Source organism: Falco peregrinus, chromosome 6 (assembly GCF_023634155.1).
Source record: "Falco peregrinus isolate bFalPer1 chromosome 6, bFalPer1.pri, whole genome shotgun sequence".
NCBI lineage: Eukaryota > Metazoa > Chordata > Aves > Falconiformes > Falconidae > Falco > Falco peregrinus.
The window spans coordinates 41720729-41739787 of NC_073726.1; the positions used below are offsets into that span (position 1 = coordinate 41720729).

A 19059-nucleotide genomic window follows, 5' to 3' on the forward strand; every position below is an offset into this window, starting at 1 on the left:
TACTTTCCATTCCTCAACTGGAATGACGAAGCTTATTAATTACAAAACCCTTTACAACATGGTAGGGTAAAACCACCAATAAAAAAACCCAGAAGTGCACCTTGTTCTGAAAAGTTATCCTCTGTGATTCTGGTGAAATACAATGTTTCCATGTCTCAGAAAAATCTTCACACTGGAATCACCTGTCCTACCAGGAAATGATCAAAAAATTCACGCAGCTCTTCTTCCAAAGCACTAGGATCACCTACGATGAGCTCCATCTTGTACTTCTTAATAAAGGTGTTCTCACATGCCTTAAGTTCAGAATGGTTCTGCAGCCTCTATTCCTTCTCTTTACAAGGGAAGAGTTGGCCTAAATCATCTCCTTTTTTGCATTTAAGCAGACTGGTTTGATTGCTCTCAGCCCACTCAACATTTGTTTCCTGCCTAAGCAGGAAAGATCCCTGAAAAGGATGGGGGTAGGCAGAGAATGTTGAGGTGGAAAAATAGTTAAGTAACCTACATACAATGTTCACAGCCTTTCTGTTACAAGGGAACAAGGCAAAACGTGGCAAAATTTTTGTTTGAGAAGAAAGAAGTGGGAAAAGATGAGTTAAGCTTTCTGGGAATTCCTTTGAAAAATGGTACTTATATCACAGCGACAAGGAAAAAAAAAAATCTATTTAGCATCAACAAGCAGTTATTTATTCCCTACTATAAACTATGGATAGCTGCAATCTGATACTACCTATGAAGGTAAATGAACAAGAAAGGATGAAAAAGTGAAGCTCTTTATCAACAGTCATTCATATATATATATATATATATATATATATATGTATGTATGTATGTATGTATGTATGTATGCATATGTATGTTTTAGATCACAAAAACACACTGGTAATAGGAACATAAAGCCAAAACTTGGAAGCAAACAAACAACCCTTGACTATGTGACATCCAGATGCTAAGAGATATGGACAAAGGTCAAGAACTTGATTCACATGCACAACCTGATTACTGTCAGCAGCCAAGTTCCTTTGGAAAAAGATGCACAGTATTAAACAGAATTCACTGGAAATCACATAAACCAAATTACTGTCCATAAAAACAATGGACATTTGAGTCCACAAATCATATAATGTAGCAATGATCATGACTACTTATTGTCGCAGAAAAATATGACAGCAACTGGAGTCAAGTCATCTTGACAGACCACTGAGAGACACAAGAAAGGTGATGTTTGAAACATGTCAGACTTTTTAAATCCTTAAGGATCACTCTCCAACACACTGAGAAAGATTAAAACAGTAAATGCTCAGTAATGAAAATTATTAAACTTATACAAAAAAGAAGAGTTGGACAACAAAGAACAAACTTTTTTTTTTAAGAAAAAAAAAAGGAAACCAGAAGTAAAGCACTATGCAAAGCACTAAAGAAAGCACAAAAACTGCGTAAGCATGGATTTCTGAACTCTACAGCTAGAGGAGACCTCAGTAAGTCCAAGAAGATGAAATCTAAATACTTAATTTGAAGTAAACAGAAACGAGTAGTGCATGAAGAAATACAATACAATTATTCATACACTACAGCAGCTGCCCGCTGTCTGATGGAGACATGAAAGAAATACCTGGAAAAACAGTTAAATCTGTCTGATTATAAGCATTCTATATAAACAAGTCACTCTCTAAAGACAAACTATACTCACAAGTGAACCTTGCTAACATGAGGAAATCCAAAACAAAATGAAACAGTTAAAAATGGGAAAACTTCCAGCACAGACGAGAAGACACCTGAGCAGGATGTCATCAGAGCTTGGGGATGGGGACAATAAAACAAAACGAGGAGATGCAAGATGGCTGGCTAAATGACAGTTGTTCCAGTCCTTAAGTAAGGACTTGCAATCATTCCAACTAACAAGACATTTAGGCTTATTGACAGCACCAAGAAAAAAAAAAATCAAGACAGGAGAAAGCAACAAATTAACATAGCTGTAGAGGTAACGGCAGGTTCAACGAAAGTTATACTCAGATTCTGACAATTAATGAACAGATAGATACACTGACTAGTAAAGACGTTTGATTCAGTTTAGAGGGAAGTTCTGTAGAAAGTGAGAAAATACAGTGCTGCAGACAATGGAAATTACAAATTTTCCAGGTTTTTTTATAATGCAGTAAGGAGGGGGGGAGGGTAGTAATTGGTTCCCTCAAAGTTTAGTATGAAGAAACATGTTGGTTTTATCTTCACCTTCAACTGCAACAGTGATGTTGGAGGACACAACTCAAGAGGCAAGCTCCTTCGCTTGTGAATATGACGTTACCAAACTAGTAGACTGTTCTGAAAAAATCATGATAACTGCACATGTAAAGTAGAATGATTTTAAGTCAAAATTAGAAAAAAGCAGAATATAAAATTAAAGTATTGGTGCTGAAACAATTGACAGATTCTTGCTGATAAATTAATACAGAACTCAAGAGCTGACCGAATACCAAACAATCTACAGTTATTGCACAGACACTTTAGTGTGGGAGAAATACTAACAGTGATGCTGTTTCACTCCTAGTGTACAAATATAAGTAGAATGAAGACAAAAAATAATGAAGAAAAACATATGGCCATTTTTATTGAAAACCAATTTAAAAATACTAATATTATTAAGAGACCAAAAAATAAATCAAACTATTTTAAGCAAACATAAGTGTTTTGTGGAAATTTTAAATAACTACATAATTCTACAATGACCCCCAATGTCTGTATAAAGACACTGAAATACAGAAACCAAACTGCTCTATAAAATCCAAAGTTGCATGTTTATGTTCATATATTTCAATAAGCATGAGGAGGAGCTTGGAAAAAAGTTAGTAAGAGTAGCTATATAGATGAAATGTCAAAAATTCTTAACAACTCTCACAGATAATTTGTATTTGTTTCACTGCATTTAAAAAGCTATTTTCAGCTAATAAAGACTAGGAGATGAATATTTTTAATTTTTTTTGCATGAAACTGACATTCAATTGCCAAGAATCCAAGTTTATGACTTCTCTATGAATCCTGAATTTAACCCTGAGAATCATTTTCAGAACAGCTTCAAGATTTCTAATATTTCTCAGCTTCCCTCATCCCCTCAATCCCTTATCTCCAACACATGAAAAATCCTCCATGGTTTGAAGGTAACATTTATAAACTCAACAAAATTTCTATCAATTCAATTCCTATTAGTTTAGAATTCATGGGTTTAAGAAATTGCTTTCCCCACCCTATTCTCTATGAATCTCTAATATTTGTGTGTCCATGCCATCACTACAATTCATAATTCCACATTTTTAGTCTCCCACGTAAAAACTTTGTTCCATTTTCATCTCTAGACCAATTTCTAACCTGCTGCCATTATAGCAGAGAAAAACTGGAATGATAACCTTACAAAATCAAGACAAACAACCGGCAACAAAATTTAATAAACCAAACAAAGATTTTTGTAAAAGATAACGTGAACAGTCAAGTCAGGGACATGCGTTCAATAGCCATCCTATTAATGTTAAAGCTGTAAAAGCAAATCTAAAAGAAAAAAAAAAAGGGGGGATACAAAATTTCAACCCTGCCAACCAAATATCTCTCTCCTACGTCATAAAGGGAACCATTATGGAAACTTCATTTCTGTTTTAACACATCCACAGCTGCAATACAAAATAAATTACTTCCAGTACTAGAGTCAAGCAAACGCTTGAAGTAAGATGTTCTGAAAAATCTGGATTCTTGGCATTAGAAATGTTTTTAGATCTGGTGTTCGTTTCTGACATGCTTTCAGCAGTATTTCACTACGGAGTGGTACTATACATGTTGTAATGTTCAAAAACGGATCTTGGAGAGTATCCAAGTTTCCTATTAGTAAGCTTTATTGCAGTTACAGTGGTTCTACTTAACACTTTGTTAAAAACATTTATCAGAACCATCTGTCCTTATCTATCACAATTACTTAAGTTTATATAATTAATGAACATATAATGAATTAGAATTCTGTGTAATTTAAAATGTTTATAGATCTAGACATGGTGCTTGTTGCTGATCTAGATCAGCAACAGTCTGACAGTTTAGGGTGAAGTGAACACAGAAGTGCTAAATGCTTTTAAAAAAAAACGAATCAAAACACAACCTACAGTACTTCTGGACATATTTTTCAATGCAAAAAGGAAACAGATTATGAAGCATTATTTTTTACACTTAGCTTCAGCACATTTGAATCACATTTTCAAGTTCATATACTAACCAATATGAGAGCTTACCTTTTTTGTTCTTAATTTTACCTAGGAGATTTTGGTTAGGGAATCTAGTCACTGATATTTCAGGAATACTTACCATTTAACTAACACTACTATGGACCAACTTGTCTCAAAATTGAGTTACATAAAAATAAAGCAAAAGACAAATGGAAAAAGCTCCGAACAAATATTTCTCTATACTGCTGGAAAGACATTTCACTATATGAGACAATTAAGAAATTGAGCAGAAACCCAGCTGTAAGTTCATAAGGAACTCAGCACCTTATCTCTTAATATTTTTACTTAATAAAAAGCGCAAATTACCAAAAATATGTTTTAATCTAGCGTTTTCCTATTTTAGCCACACAAACCATTACCTGAAATTCAATTTAAGGAAATTGTGTACCACAGCAAATATGCTGAAAAGTCAAATCTATTTCAGCTATAATATATTTCATGCTCTCATTCACCTCAAAATGCTCACCTAGAATAAAGAGGAAGCACTTACACGCAGTTTTATTTTTACTACTTTTCATTACTGATACAGTAGATCATGCCCTCTAGTGGAAAGATAAAAAAGCCCTGTGCAAAAATATTTTAACTGAAACAAACTTGCAACACTGCTAACTTACTTAAATTTGTCCCATGTTTATTATGTTATGGACTTAATTTTCATAATCCAAAATGTTTCTTTACTGATCACAGCAGTTTTTAAAAAACAGCATTGTTTACTCTTGCCAAGTATCTTAGCCAGTTTTTCTTCTTCTCATACATATTTGCTTTCTTATAAAAAGAAACATGGAACCTCTTTATTCATTTCCCTACACCTATTTTTTATTAATAAATTTCTTACTGCTTATCCAAACATTTTATGACAACTGTGATTTAGTATCCTATTATATTTAAATCAAAGGAATAGAGTTGAGAGTCATTCTAAAGACACATGCTAGTATATCTTACAATTGTCTATCTTTTTAAAGGAATTTATACCCATCATATGCAGTTCAAAATTATTTTAACAATTTTTAAATTACCTTAACAAAATCTCTATCAGTTTTCTCCTTCCATTCTTCTCCAAATACAGCAGAAAATGATCCTAAAGCTTTAAGCATAAAAAGCAGAATTTAGTAAAATAAGAACGTTTGTTTGCTGCTTTTTACTAATCCATAAACTAAATAAACATTCAACAACATCACAGATTCTTCAGTGTTTTCATTCAAAAAACCTTGTATAAACCAACCGAAATGTTTATAGTCATTTAATTAACTGATACTGCAATTTTACAGTTTAAATTGAAAGTAAGTAGTCCATAACAAATGGACTAGTTTGTGAACACTTTAAAAAAACACATGGGAAATTTCCATAGCTCTTTTTCAGGAGCCAAGATGACTGCTCAGTTTTCAACCTCACATCAACAACTGTTTTCCATGTGCAGTGTAAGCTGTAAGCACTACTTTAGTAATTAAACAAATCCCCACTAATGTTTTCTAAACACTGACAGTAGCAGGGAGATTGACAGCACTCAATTGAATGCCAATATTTAACCAGGAAGTGTACTGCATGTTCTTGGCTGTTTGGTGGACCACTACCACAAACATTTTGATCATCACTCCTTGAAAGTAGCAAAGGCTCAATCTGACTCAAAGATCAAGTCAATCCAAAACCAAACTGTCTTGCAGTAGTTCAGTAACAAGCCAATTGTACTTTTAAATTATACAAACATTTTGGTTCATAACATTTTATTGTTTTGAGCAAAATGCTTTAAATCTCAATTCCAAGATCACATCAGCCTTCAACTCACAGAATCCAAACCCAGGCTTATGCAGCACTCCAAACTGAAGATACTAAATAACCCCAAACACCTGGAGCTGCCCCTATTACCTGCAATATAATTGTAATCTCAGACTTTGGAAGGGGGTGGGGAGGGGGGAGCTGAAGACATATTTTTCTTGTACCTAGAAACACTGCATTATAAATACTAACAATGCTAAAACCTTAGAGACAGGCCAAATCTAAAATCCACATTAAATAAAGTTAATCAGCCACCATTTATTTACATCTGGAATTATTGTGACAGTATTTTCATACTACCTGAATTTGCTAATTACAGATTTCATTTAATCACCAAACATGACAGATTTACCTTCACTATTTATAATATAAAAGTATCCAAGTATTTCAGATTGAAGTTTCATGCTTCAAAAATAGGTAAACACAAACCTTCTTTCTTTCCCCACTTTGTTCCAATTAGGCCTCCTAATGCTGCTAGGACACTCCCTGGATTTATCCAGAAGATGTAATCAGCTAAGATAAAAATGAAGTTTTCTCCAGGGAATGAAAACAGCAAGCCCATTACACGCTCATCATTCCTCTTGGCTTTACCTCTAATGTTTTTCAATATAAGAAATACTAATACAGACCAGCTATGGAACAAGCCTGTGCTCAGAGTCCAAGTTAGGAACTCGAGAAAACACAATCTACCTCTGCCAGATCAAAAAAAAAAAAAATTAGAATCATCAAATAGCAAACCAAAACTTGATTAAATTATTAGTGAATTCCTAAGTCCATAGAAGTTCCATCAAAAGAACAGGGGAGTGATGGTAAACTCAAAAATCTAGAGCGCAAGCATCCTGGAATCACTGATATGCAGGACTAAGTTTCACTTTAACTTCCTTTCAAATATTTTTCTTTGAAAGTTTGTTCTAGATGCAGACACTAAATGCCCAAGATCTAACCATATCTGAAGGGCACAGCTACAAATCAAAAACATAGGAAAGAAGCTGAAGAACACCAATACAATACTGGGGGGAAGGGGGGGAAGCTAAAAATCATTATGTAAAAATACTAATCATTAAAAAAAACCAATGTCTAACACGCATCCTTCCCCAGAATTTTAAAACAGAATCTCTGACATACCATACTATGATTGTGCTTACACATGCAAAGGAGATTTATAAGCAAACAGATATGAACATCTGTACTAGCAGAGTTCAGTACACTTAGCTGAAAAAGCTCATTTGGACAATTTCTTATGGTGACAGTTTCTGAAATTCCATATATAAAACCAGTGAATATTTCCTCCTCACCACCATGCGAGAGGAACGTTACGATTTTAGGATGGTTTGAGTTAACTTTTTTTTTCCCCTCTCCTTGACAGAAAGACAAACAAGGAACAACTTAGCATGGAGGTCACACTGAACAAGTCAGAATAGCTTATTTCACATACTGAAATAAAAATTTATGTGCCAACACACTAAATAATTCTGAAAATCAGGTTAAGACTTTTATGCCTTGAATTTTGTATTGTGAATTTCACTACAATTGAATGTGTAGTGAAGTATATGGATAAAGACCTTAGTGGCTCATTGTTTTCAGACTGCCGTTTTTAAATTTTTATGTTTGTGACTGCTACTAGAAAAGAATTATGAAAGGTCAGCATGGTCCTATGAATTCAGAAGAAAGCAGTAATATACTACAAGCAGATGGAAATCCAATGCCTTAAATTCAGCACCTTCAACAAACTCTTATCACTGAAAAACTAATTCTTAAATTTCACTAAACTGTTAAACAATAATTTTTTAATAAAAATTACCTAGTTTAAAAGGTATTTGTAATGTCTAATAAAAACTGTAACTGCAGACAAGGTAAAAACAAAAACTAGATATATTACAGTGCAATAAATTATAAACATTTTCATTATCGAGGGTTGTGAAAGATGCTACAACAGGTATTAACTCTTTCTGTTGCAAAAATGTTATATACTTACTGTCATCAAACACCCCAGCATTTGCAAGCAGTAAAGTGATGATTTTAGGGTCCTTTTCAAGCTGCATAACATGCTTGCTTTCATTTGAAAGAAGAGTACACACATTAATTGCAAAGTCCACTTCATTTGGGAGTCCAGATAACAGTGAAAGCACCAATTTATTATAGTCATTTGGTGAGTTTAAGTCCATAGACAGCCCATAGCTTTGACGAAGGTAATCTAAACAAGAAAAAAAAAAGTTTTCACAGCTAAACTAATTAATATTCAGATGATATATTAAGCAATGTTATTATGAATGAGAAGTACTTTTTTAAAGTTTTATTAATAAGGTATTGTGAGCGTTAACAAGTTTTTATAGTATTCAACTCAGTTATTTCCGTTAATCTTTTGCCAAAGTGCTGAACACATTCTACTTAGCTATGTAGCTTTCTAGTTAGATACTAATGCCTTCATCACCTCCAGAATGCAACACTGCAGTACGTTCTCCCAAAGAAAAACTTTGAAAACACAAACTTTAATTAAAGCAGAATAGAACTGTAATACAATTTGGAGTCAATTTCAACACAACGAATTACACATCCATTCCACAGAGTCCACCCGCTTCTGATTTATTGGTTAAACATTGATACTTTGGTCTCTAAATTGCAGTGGTGTTGATTCTGGCTCCTTACACATGTGCTTTATTCCTCAGATTTTGAAGCTTAATCAATCGTATGCTCAATTCAGGTATTTGGCTCTGCAGAGAAATGACTGATGTGACAACACACCGAGAATTTTCAAGGTATGTTTTTTTCAAGAAAGTAACCATTTGTCCCTGCTAAATACAAAGGGAAGCATCTGTAAAGACAAGAAATAACTTATGGATTTTCATATTTTTTTTATTTTGGTTCATAGTGGGTAAGTTTGTGAGTGTATCAAATTAATAACTTGAGTGACCTATAGATTTGATAATTTTAATAATATTGTACATTTACCTACACAGTATGTCTGTAGCCTCTCGGGGGGGGGGGGGGGGGGGGGGGGCGGGAAATATATATGGGGAAAAAAAGAGCACTTTTGTCCTCAAAAATTTACCTGACACACTGTGTTGCTGGTAGTTATAGGAAGTTGGAATTGCACCAATAGGAAGCTGTGGCTTTGGATTGCCTGGTTGTACCTCATCATCCTCCTCCCCAAAATGATGGACTTTTTCATACTTTTCTAGATAACTGGAATAATAAAAAAAAAACAACACACACAAAAACCCAAAGGTTTTGAATACATATAGTATAACCGAATCCTTCATCCTCCAGCAGCTGAGCTGCCAAAGGAAACAAACTGTACAAACATGGAGATTTACTGGAAACAATAGTCAAAGTGGTATGAAACATAAAACATGAGTCAGACTGACAATAGGCGATACAGAAAATGCAGATATGTGGAATTACGAATTTGGGTATTAAATTTCTTCACACCTCTCAACAATAACCCCTAGCTAAATTTCAACCTGTTGAGCCCTCTTGTGAAGCCATTTTTCCCAAATCAGCTTTTGCTATCCAAGATAACTCTGCAGGTGGAAGCATCATAAAAATTATTCTGTGCAGGTTAACAATACACATATTGAGGTCAAGTTCAGAAAATACTTATTTCTTTTTGCCTGACGTAAAAAGAAACAGTATACCAAGTTCTAACAATTACACAAGAGTAAGAGAATTCAGGGATACTGAGTGCGACAAATCAGGATCAGAAGTTCCGAGCCATGGCTGCAGCTAATGATGACTATTGGAAATCCCTTCAAACCTCTTAAGAAAAAAAATGCTGATATACTGTATTGAAAATGGACTGCAAACACAAAAGTTACATATATCAAAAGTAAACAGTCAACCAGCTTGGTAAACTAATTAACTCAACAGATAATTTACCATTAAAACCTGTAATTTTCAGAACTTTCTATACTCCAACATATAAAGTCAACTTAAAAGGCCCACAGTAGCTTAACTTCACACTGATCGGTAGTTGCAAAACCCTTCATGAAATTATGTCAAAGTGCAAAGCTGCCTAAATTTACAAACTTTCACTGTGCTGAAAACTGACAATTTCGAGTCCATTAAGTCGCAATAAAAATATTGTATAATCAGGAAACCATTTAAAACATTTATCTTCCTTTTTGTACGTGCTACAAGTATTTAATATATAAGAAAAAAACACCAAGCTTTTGGTATAATTTTTTTAGTAAACACTGAAGTCATTAACTCATGGTGAATGAGAAAGATTTTAAGAAAACAGTATTGTCATTGACCTCTGGGGAATATGTCACATGCATTACATTAGTAATTATTTCATGAAGTGAGAGATCAGTCACATAACCACACCTTTTAAATGTAGTAAATACATTTTTTTTTAAGAAAATGGTACATTGCAGAAGAAACGGAAAAATTCAGAGTTAATAAGGCATAACATGGCATACTGCATCACATGTAACTATGATTCGTGTCTGACTAGTGTTTAGGATATTCAAAGTACTATATATATTACTTTTATGTGAACTCTGCTATAGCACCCTCCTGACTACGCAGACTCTTGAGTAAGTTAAGGAGTCAGCAAAAATCTTCCCTGCACTATCATTTGCTTTTAGGGATTTTAACAGACTAAAAATTACATTTAAATATGGTTAGGTTTTATCTTTAAATGAAAAATCCTCATTTATGCAAATTAGATTCCAATTTAAAATCTGCAAAAAAGGAAAATCCTATAGAATTAGGTTGTTTGTAACTTTTTAAAACTCATTCCTCAACACTCTCCTACTCACAGGTTTTTAAATCTAAATCCTAGCTTTTCTCTTCCACTATATTGTCTTCCACAAAACAGTGCACTTCCCTTCTAAAGAATTTACTTTTTGTTGCATTAAAATGGTCATTTAGAGATGCTGACTTCAGTATTTATGTAACTTTTTTATTATTTTATTTCCTTCTTGCAGTTTATCAGACAAGGAATACCATACTTTCATTCTACTTTATCTGCTTTCAGCTATTCAAGTTTGTTATTTCTTTGGGGTTTTTTAATTTCCTTCCAATACTGATGAATTGTTAAGCACTCCATAAATGAACATTACATCACTGAATATGGCAATCACACACACACAAAAAGATAAGATGTGACAATTTCCATTTTCTGTATTATCATTTACTTGAGAACTTCTTAAACATTTCAGAGTAAATCTAAAAAAAAAAAAAAACAAACCAACAAAAAAACCAACCCAAACCACAACAACAGAAGTGCATGGGCGGGTTATATACAGTGGTGAGCACATTAGAGCTCAATTCAGAACCATGCTCAACCTCTGCATGTAAGACTAATATTAAATATACTATGGGATTAAGCAATCTAAAAGTAGCTAAGAGAGAAATACACACACTGTGGAATACAAATGATAAAAAGATTTTTAAGAAGCATGAAGCTATTGCGGCATAGCCAAACAGTCAAGTGTAAAGTCAAAAAATGAATGCCTGCTGAATTAAGGCACCATGCAATCTTATGTGTCCCATGAATCCATTCTAAAGCATCTCTCTACTGGTTTCTCAAAATAACTGTGTAGATAACCTAACACAGCTACAAACCCCAAGGTTTACTGGAATAGGACACTCATTTCCAGTTGTGAAAGTTAGAAATCCATGGGTTTGAATCACGTAGAAAGGATTTCATTCTTCCAGTGACAGAAACATTTATTTAAGGCTCATGGTTTTTAATTACATACACCTACGTCATGACCAGCATCTGTTCCCTATTCTAACCATTCTGAACCCAGAAAATATTGTAGTGACTATGAACTGAAAAAATACCAGTGGCTTATGTATTCTGACAGGCTAAATTCCCACCTGTATGCATTAGTGATTGGCATTTTAAGATAAACTTAACAGTGGCTTCTAACATCTTGAGAAAGAACACAGTTGTGCAGGGTCCTGAACTATCTCCAAGTCTAATTGCATGTAGGGCCACAATATCTCCCACTTAGAGTGGTTCGAAATGAACCATGGGAACAGTTAAAATACTTCCAATTAAATGCTGCTCACCACAAAAATCTAGTCTTCTGTGTGCTACCAGCATTTGTTTGTTGTCTTTCAAACAGTTCAATCACTGAATCTGTCATCATGACTGTGTTCGTGGTTTGAATGAGTTTGTACTGTAACTGAGGTGAGCAACATTGAAAAGATGATTTCACAGAACTAGTCTAACTTTGATACTAACCAAAAAAAAAAAAACCAACCCTAAAAATCTACAGCTGATCTTTCCTACACATGCACAAACGTAGGCCTTGCTTTGTACTCCTGTAAGATCATCAAAAGCTGTTGAAATTGAGGAAAAGATATGGCCTTCACAAAGTCCTGAATCAGATTAATCAAATCTATTATAAGTCAAATCAATTTAAACAGTGTCTACATAAATGTGTGTTCAAGATCAAGACCTAAAGGAGTAGCTCAGAGAGAGACTGACTTTCCCTCCTTCTGACCATTCAGTTTCTGACTCTTCAGAGAGCTCATTCAGCAAACTAAGAGGATTCCATGTCAGCTTGCCACTGATTTTTCAAACAGAACAAGGGTCAGATGAACACTAGAGTAGATGCAGGGTAAACAGCAGGCATACACAGCTGAGTATGGCAAGGAGATGACGTGCATGTACTATTTCTACACTGGCAGAAGCTATTCTGCCTCAGCTTGTCTAACAGGACTTCAGAAGTGCTGTGGCTACATCTAATTTCCTCATATTTGTTGGTCTGACTCGAAGCTTAAGCTTAGCATAAAACACTTTCATTACTGAATGCAAGATTTCTCAAGAACATTTAGTACGATGAAGTAAAAATCCCTATACAGAAACACACACAGTACTCAAAGCACAGTTTGCAAATCTACTGCCATATTTTGCTGGACTTATCCATTCTACCAAGAATGAATAGCTATTTAAGCATTTTTTTTAAAAAAGGCACCTTATATATCAAAAAATAATCCATGTTGTTCCATACTTTAAAATACAAAAACTGAACCTTATGCTTTTTATTAAAGCCATGTCCCAGCAGAGTTGAACAATACAAACACCCTAGATGTGTTCCTCTGTTAATACCTACTTTATTAAAATGTGTTAAAACAGTACTGCCAAACACAGAAACTCTGTAATTTCAAAATCTGCTTTCCTTCTTCCATCTCCAAAGCCAAAAAATTACACTGCCTCTGACTCACTTTGATTAAGAAATTGGGGGGGGGACGGGGGGGGACAAAAATTTTATGTATAAATTAAAATACCTTTGCAAACAAACAGTTGGTTGGGGGTTTTTTCAGTGTTGACAACTCTCACAACGTTCTCACAAAGGTCTTATTTAATACATCATAGGAAACCACAATTCAAGACAACCTTAAATGATGATCTGATTTTTCCCTACTACACTGCAAGTACCAACTTCACTTTGTTAAATTCTCAGCTCTTTTTGTTGTTACTCCATTTACCGAAGCTCCATCTCTTCAAAGAGCACTCCCTCTTTCCTATCTCACCCAAACTAACCAAGTTCGCCAAGCAAAAAAACACAAACAAAACAAAACAAAGCTCCCAAAGGCTCCAAAACATCAGTTAAAAAGGCTAAAAAAACCCCAAGCAACACCCCCCCCAAAAAAAAACCCAAAACACCCAAAACCAAACAAAAAACAACAAGCCCCACATAACAAATAGAAATACCTTCCCCACCTTTAACACATACACTTACACCTTTTAAGATACTGCTAGTTTAGAGGTAGGGTATTTCACTACTTCTCAATCCATTGAGTTTAACAGCACTGCAGTACTGAATTTCAACCATAACAAACAGACCATAATAGATTGCTGTAGTATGATTCCTTTATGCTACATCAGTACCAACTCTTTACATACAGCTGTACAGACCTCATTCCTTCAAACCCTCCTTTTTGTTTCCTGCAGAGAGAACACATGACCTGGAATTTTAGTGCAGAGAAGGAGCTTTGTAAATTAGCTTGTAAATGAGCTTTACTAGTCTTAAATTCTAATCTTACCAGTCCTGCATACAGCTACTGTGCAAACAGCAGAATGGTTATCATATAGACAGGTCTTGCTGTAAAGATACAAGAAATTTAAGAATAATAAATGGAGCTTTTCTATTACTGAAAAACAGTTGTGCAAAAGCTCATAAACTATAATCAGATAGTCACAAAAGGCTAATCTCATGTTTCAAAACAACTCAAATCTGTAGCTATAGACTGGAAACATATACTTTGATCACTGAAAAAGGTTTTTATGAATTCAAAATGCTTCTTTAATTTAGTGAAGTCATAGGCTTCATACATCAACAGTACAGGTCCTTAATCTTCCAACTGCCTCTCTTAATTTCAATGCCAACTGAATGATTAGGCCCCGAAAAAGATGCAGCTAATGTGTACAAAAAAAACCCCCTAAAGCAACTAACTAAACTAAGGCCTGGAATGAAATTACTAATAATGAGGAAAACTGCCTTATGTACATACATTGAAAAGTGCTCCACACTGTTAGCATGGCATCTTGAACTGGCGTTAACTCAGTGTACACATGATCCAAAATATTCAACTGAAATGCAATGAAACCCAGTGGCAATTTACAGCCACAACTGCCTTCCAGTTTGGATCACAACTCTGTTCCGAGAGGCTTAACTTCAAACAAACAAACAAAACCCCAACAAAAACAAAAGACACCCCAAAAAGACCCACACACCCAAAAAACCCCACCCCTCCAAAACAAAACCCACAAAAATAACCACCAACACCCAAAAACAACAGAACACACACACACACACATCTGGTGAATAGGTAGAACTACAGGATATGCAAAGTACTGAAAAATGGGAAAATACGTAGGTACACATGTGAAGGCTGGCTACTTTTTGAAGGGCCAGTGATTTCAATGCTTTCTGAAAACATGTTCCTTTAAGGATCCCTTAAACTGGAAATCAAAAGATCACACCCCTTTGAAAATCAAATTCACATATTACACGTTCTGTTCCTCTGACAGAACTTCAGTTAAGTCATTTTGTTCCATTTAAGTCTGTGGGAAAATAAGTTTATGAAGATAAGTAATATTTTTGTCCATCAAAAATACCTACTTAAGTAAAAACAGAGGATTTTATTCAGCAAAGTTACTTTCAGGCTTGTTTTCAGATATTTGGGAAAACATACTAATAAAAGGAAGTTTATACTAAGGTACAGCCAGTGGCATGTAGACTTCACTACCAACAGTAACCCTGAATGGACTTACATTACACTGCAAGCTCTCAAGCTAAGGCCTGGGGAACATTTCTGGTACCTTTTGAATCTGCATCTCACAAAAGTAGAGAAGCTGAATTAAAAAAAAAAAATAATCTGACTTTTAGATCACTATGGTAACCCAGTGAAAATTTAGAGTCCATCACATACTTCCTTTGCATTTGTCAACTTATTTTATGTAACAGTATAAAATATCTGGCTTATTTGAGTATTTTGGCTCCCTATGCCAAGACACAGTAAATTTGACAAATATATATTAAGCAAGTGCCTGGCAAAACAGTGCCGGCACGAACCATCACAGTCCAACTATCAATTCCTTACGTTTGTATTCAAAAGAAGAACAAGCAGGTACCATTCCTACCAGAGCTCTCCACCTGACCTTTCTTGAAACTGCCTTTTTGGCAGCATTATTAGCAGGGGGCTGACAACATGAACTTGAACCAATTCTATTAGCCTGAACACCTTCTCTTAAGAAGACAGACAGACACACTCTCCTTTCTCATTCTCTTGCATCTCGTCTCCCTATCTGCAATCCTATTCTCAACAACAGCCTAGATAATCATGAGACAAAATCCTTACTGTAATAAAGATTTCACACTACTCCATATTCCACTCTGTGTCACCCTAAGTGAGAATTGTTGCACACTGTCTCTCTTTGCCCCTAATTTTACGTGACTCTTGCCCTGACCTGAAGCACTAAGGAATTGCTGGTGGCAATGCCATGCCAACTAGAAAATTTTCAGAACCATTTTCAGTCCATGCTTGGGTAAAACAATGGACGTAGCTGGGGCGTGGTGTGTGTGTGTGGATTTAAAAGCTACCTACTATTGTAAGATTTTGAACTCAAAACCCCAAATACCTCTTAAGCTTCCAATAACATTTCTCCTTAATACATGCACTGGTACTTGCACTCATGCATGGTTTACCCAGTTGTACATCTGGCTTCTTCACAAGGGACAACCTGTGAACTTGTGGTGCCAATCAAAAGCTGCAACCTTTTTAAAAAGACGTCTTTATCAAACAATCCATTACAGTCATATACCATGAATCTATGCCTGCTACAGTTCCTTGAAAATCTGATCCATTTGTGAAGCCTAATAGCAGGCAGTATTTTAATCACAGAGCGTTTGGTCCCTGCTCTCAGCAGGGCCAAAGCGTTTATATTCAACTCTCCTGCCGCTAGTGCACTCAATGGAGACTGGTGCCGCACTCTGGAATTAAACTCCTGCTTAGAACTTCACAAAGCTGCTGCTGCAGCTGCCCCAAGTAATTTACTCATTAACAAAAAGTCTGTCCCAAGAGTTATCCTAACTAGTTCCTGGAAATTCCAGTCAACAACCTGCTTCAAGGCTCTGCCCAAACTTTTAGCATACACCAACAAGCTGCCTCAAACCGGATTTCGCATCTGAGTGTTTTGCCAAGCAATCTTTTCAGGGCTTTTTTCCTTGGCCCCAAGGGCACCATGAATTCCAATTCAACAGTTACATCCAATTATTGTCGAACTGATGTTTGCAGCTGAATCCTTCAAAACAATGTTTGTGCGTTTTCCATTTTCGCATTATCTACCTCAGAAACTGAGTCTCTCACATAATGCACCCCATGAAACACTCCGCATTGTGATTCTCAGCAGCATTTCTTTGGTTTTCTGGCTTATTGTGACCACCTAATAAGACAGGCTGACAAATCGAGACTCTTAAAGCTTTATTGGGCCAGCTTGCCAAATGAGTACGAAACACCAACAGTTGTGCTTTTCATACATCTGGCCAGGTGCTCCGCTGTGTGGCTGCAGAACACTGTACTCCAGTCTGAGCTGGCCTGTTCTGGAGCCTGTTCTCATGCAGCCCCGCCAGACCATATGCACCATACCAGGGACTCCACCACTCCAGCCTCTACCCCAACAACATTCTGTCACACTAGGAGAACTGTGAGCAAAACTCAGAAGGCCCTGTGTAGACTAAACTTGGGCCAAGACCTTTATACAGCTCCACGTACAAACTACAATTGCATACAATGGAATTTAAATGTGTTAACATTTTGCAACATAGGTTATGTGAGACTACATGATAGACGGTCCAGTTTGTGGTTTACTTGAAATTTGGTTTAAAAGTTCTTAACTTACCAAGAAGCCTTTGCAAACAGAAGAAAACCAAATACATGCCTTCACGAAGTCCTGAATTTTTGTTAAGGAAAGATATATTATTTATTGTTAGAAAAAGAAGTGTAAAATTAATGAGCTTCAGCAATTCTGGAAGTTTTACTTTGTTAGATATTAGAACAAGCAAAAGAAACAATGCTTCTAAGGAGAAAAAATAGAAATCAATTCTAAAGTTACCAAAAATACATTCTTAATATCTATGGGAACACTAAGAGGAAAGAAATTAAGACACTATTTTATGCTTTCATACTAATAAAGCTCCAGTTTAGAAGGAAAGTAATAGAAGACATATGCCAGCCAACTAAAGTATGCATGCTGGAGTGCAACTTCAAAAGACCGGGGTGGCTGGGGGACAACATAAGCCTCTGAAGAAACTCCACTACCAGGAACACAGATAAATACACTGCATAATTGAGAACAGGAGAAGAAAACAGGTATTTTGACCATCTCTACATTAAGAGAAACTCTATGCTGTTACAGCAGGAAGGAGGAGGGAGAAAGAAGTCCTAAAATAAAAGGCAAAAGTTTCATTCACTATGAAAATTTGTTAGCGAAAATACTAGCTGAAAGCCATTTTAGTCCTACTTCTACATTCCTTTAACTTTCTCTAACTCCTCTTAAATCCCGTGGCCAAATCTGGCAGAGGGACTGCATGGGAAAGTCTCCACACAGCCTATATCTGGAGATTAACATTTCAACAAAGGCAATTCCCAGATGTATTAACTTTATTAATATTATAGTCATTGTGTTGCCATGTAGGGTGACAGCTCATCAAGTCTGTCAAACATCACTGCTGTTTGAGTTTAGCTCTTCAAACAAAACATCAGAATCCTCAACATGTTTTTTGCTATCTTTGTAACACACTTGCAAGTTCTAGAAAAAAACCTAAGTTTCTCTATTTTGAGAAACAATCTACAGTACCACCTGTACTGTACATGCCTGAACATGAGAGACTATCTGAACGGCAAAGATGCACTAAAACACAAATGGTGCCACATGTTAGCAATCACTGCAGGCATGTGCAGGGAATTACAAGTAAGCATTGTGTGCCTTGCCCAAAGCAAGTCACAGTAGCACACTACCACCAACACCAGCCACCTGGTTTCAGACAGCCACTGAAATCTCAAATGCCACTGCATTATGAAAGTTTCTACAACAATTTTCAGTATTCCTATATGCACTGCAGAGCTGGTAGTGATACAAATGAATGTCTCTACACTGTAAGATATATTGTGATATAGTAATAATAATACTTTCAACTAAATACAGCTTCCTACATAGCATTAGTTAGACACACCATGTCTTATAATGCAGAGTTTGCACAGAATGTAAAAACTTGCTTTCAGTGAACACTATTTAGGTCACTAAGTCAAGTGTCAAAGTAAATAAATAAAAATCACTTGTTTACAGGAATTCTTTCACAAACATATCCTAGGACCTAGTGGTGTTTTGACAGCAACAAATATATTTATCTAATAAGTGTATTTAATGTGGAAATATTTTAAAATATATGTAAAAATATACACATAAAAGAATACAAATTTATTTTTTAAAAATTCATAACACAAAGTTATCATTCCTACACAGTGTGATAACTTGGAGCATGTTTTAAAGCTGGGCACTTCCATTAAA

The 19059-nt window shown here is 35.4% G+C and overlaps 1 protein-coding gene across 1 annotated transcript in view; it reads right to left on the bottom strand.

Moving 5' to 3' along the window:
- The window catches only part of ARID2 (AT-rich interaction domain 2), a 105707-nt gene that overhangs the window by 36465 nt on the left and 50183 nt on the right, over positions 1 to 19059 (bottom strand). Inside the window, exons 4-6 of the mRNA XM_005242090.4 lie at positions 9076 to 9209; positions 8002 to 8220; positions 5270 to 5337 (exon numbers count right to left, since the gene is read on the bottom strand). Coding sequence (XP_005242147.2) covers positions 5270 to 5337; positions 8002 to 8220; positions 9076 to 9209 — 421 coding nt within the window. The remainder of the gene's footprint in view (positions 1 to 5269; positions 5338 to 8001; positions 8221 to 9075; positions 9210 to 19059) is intronic.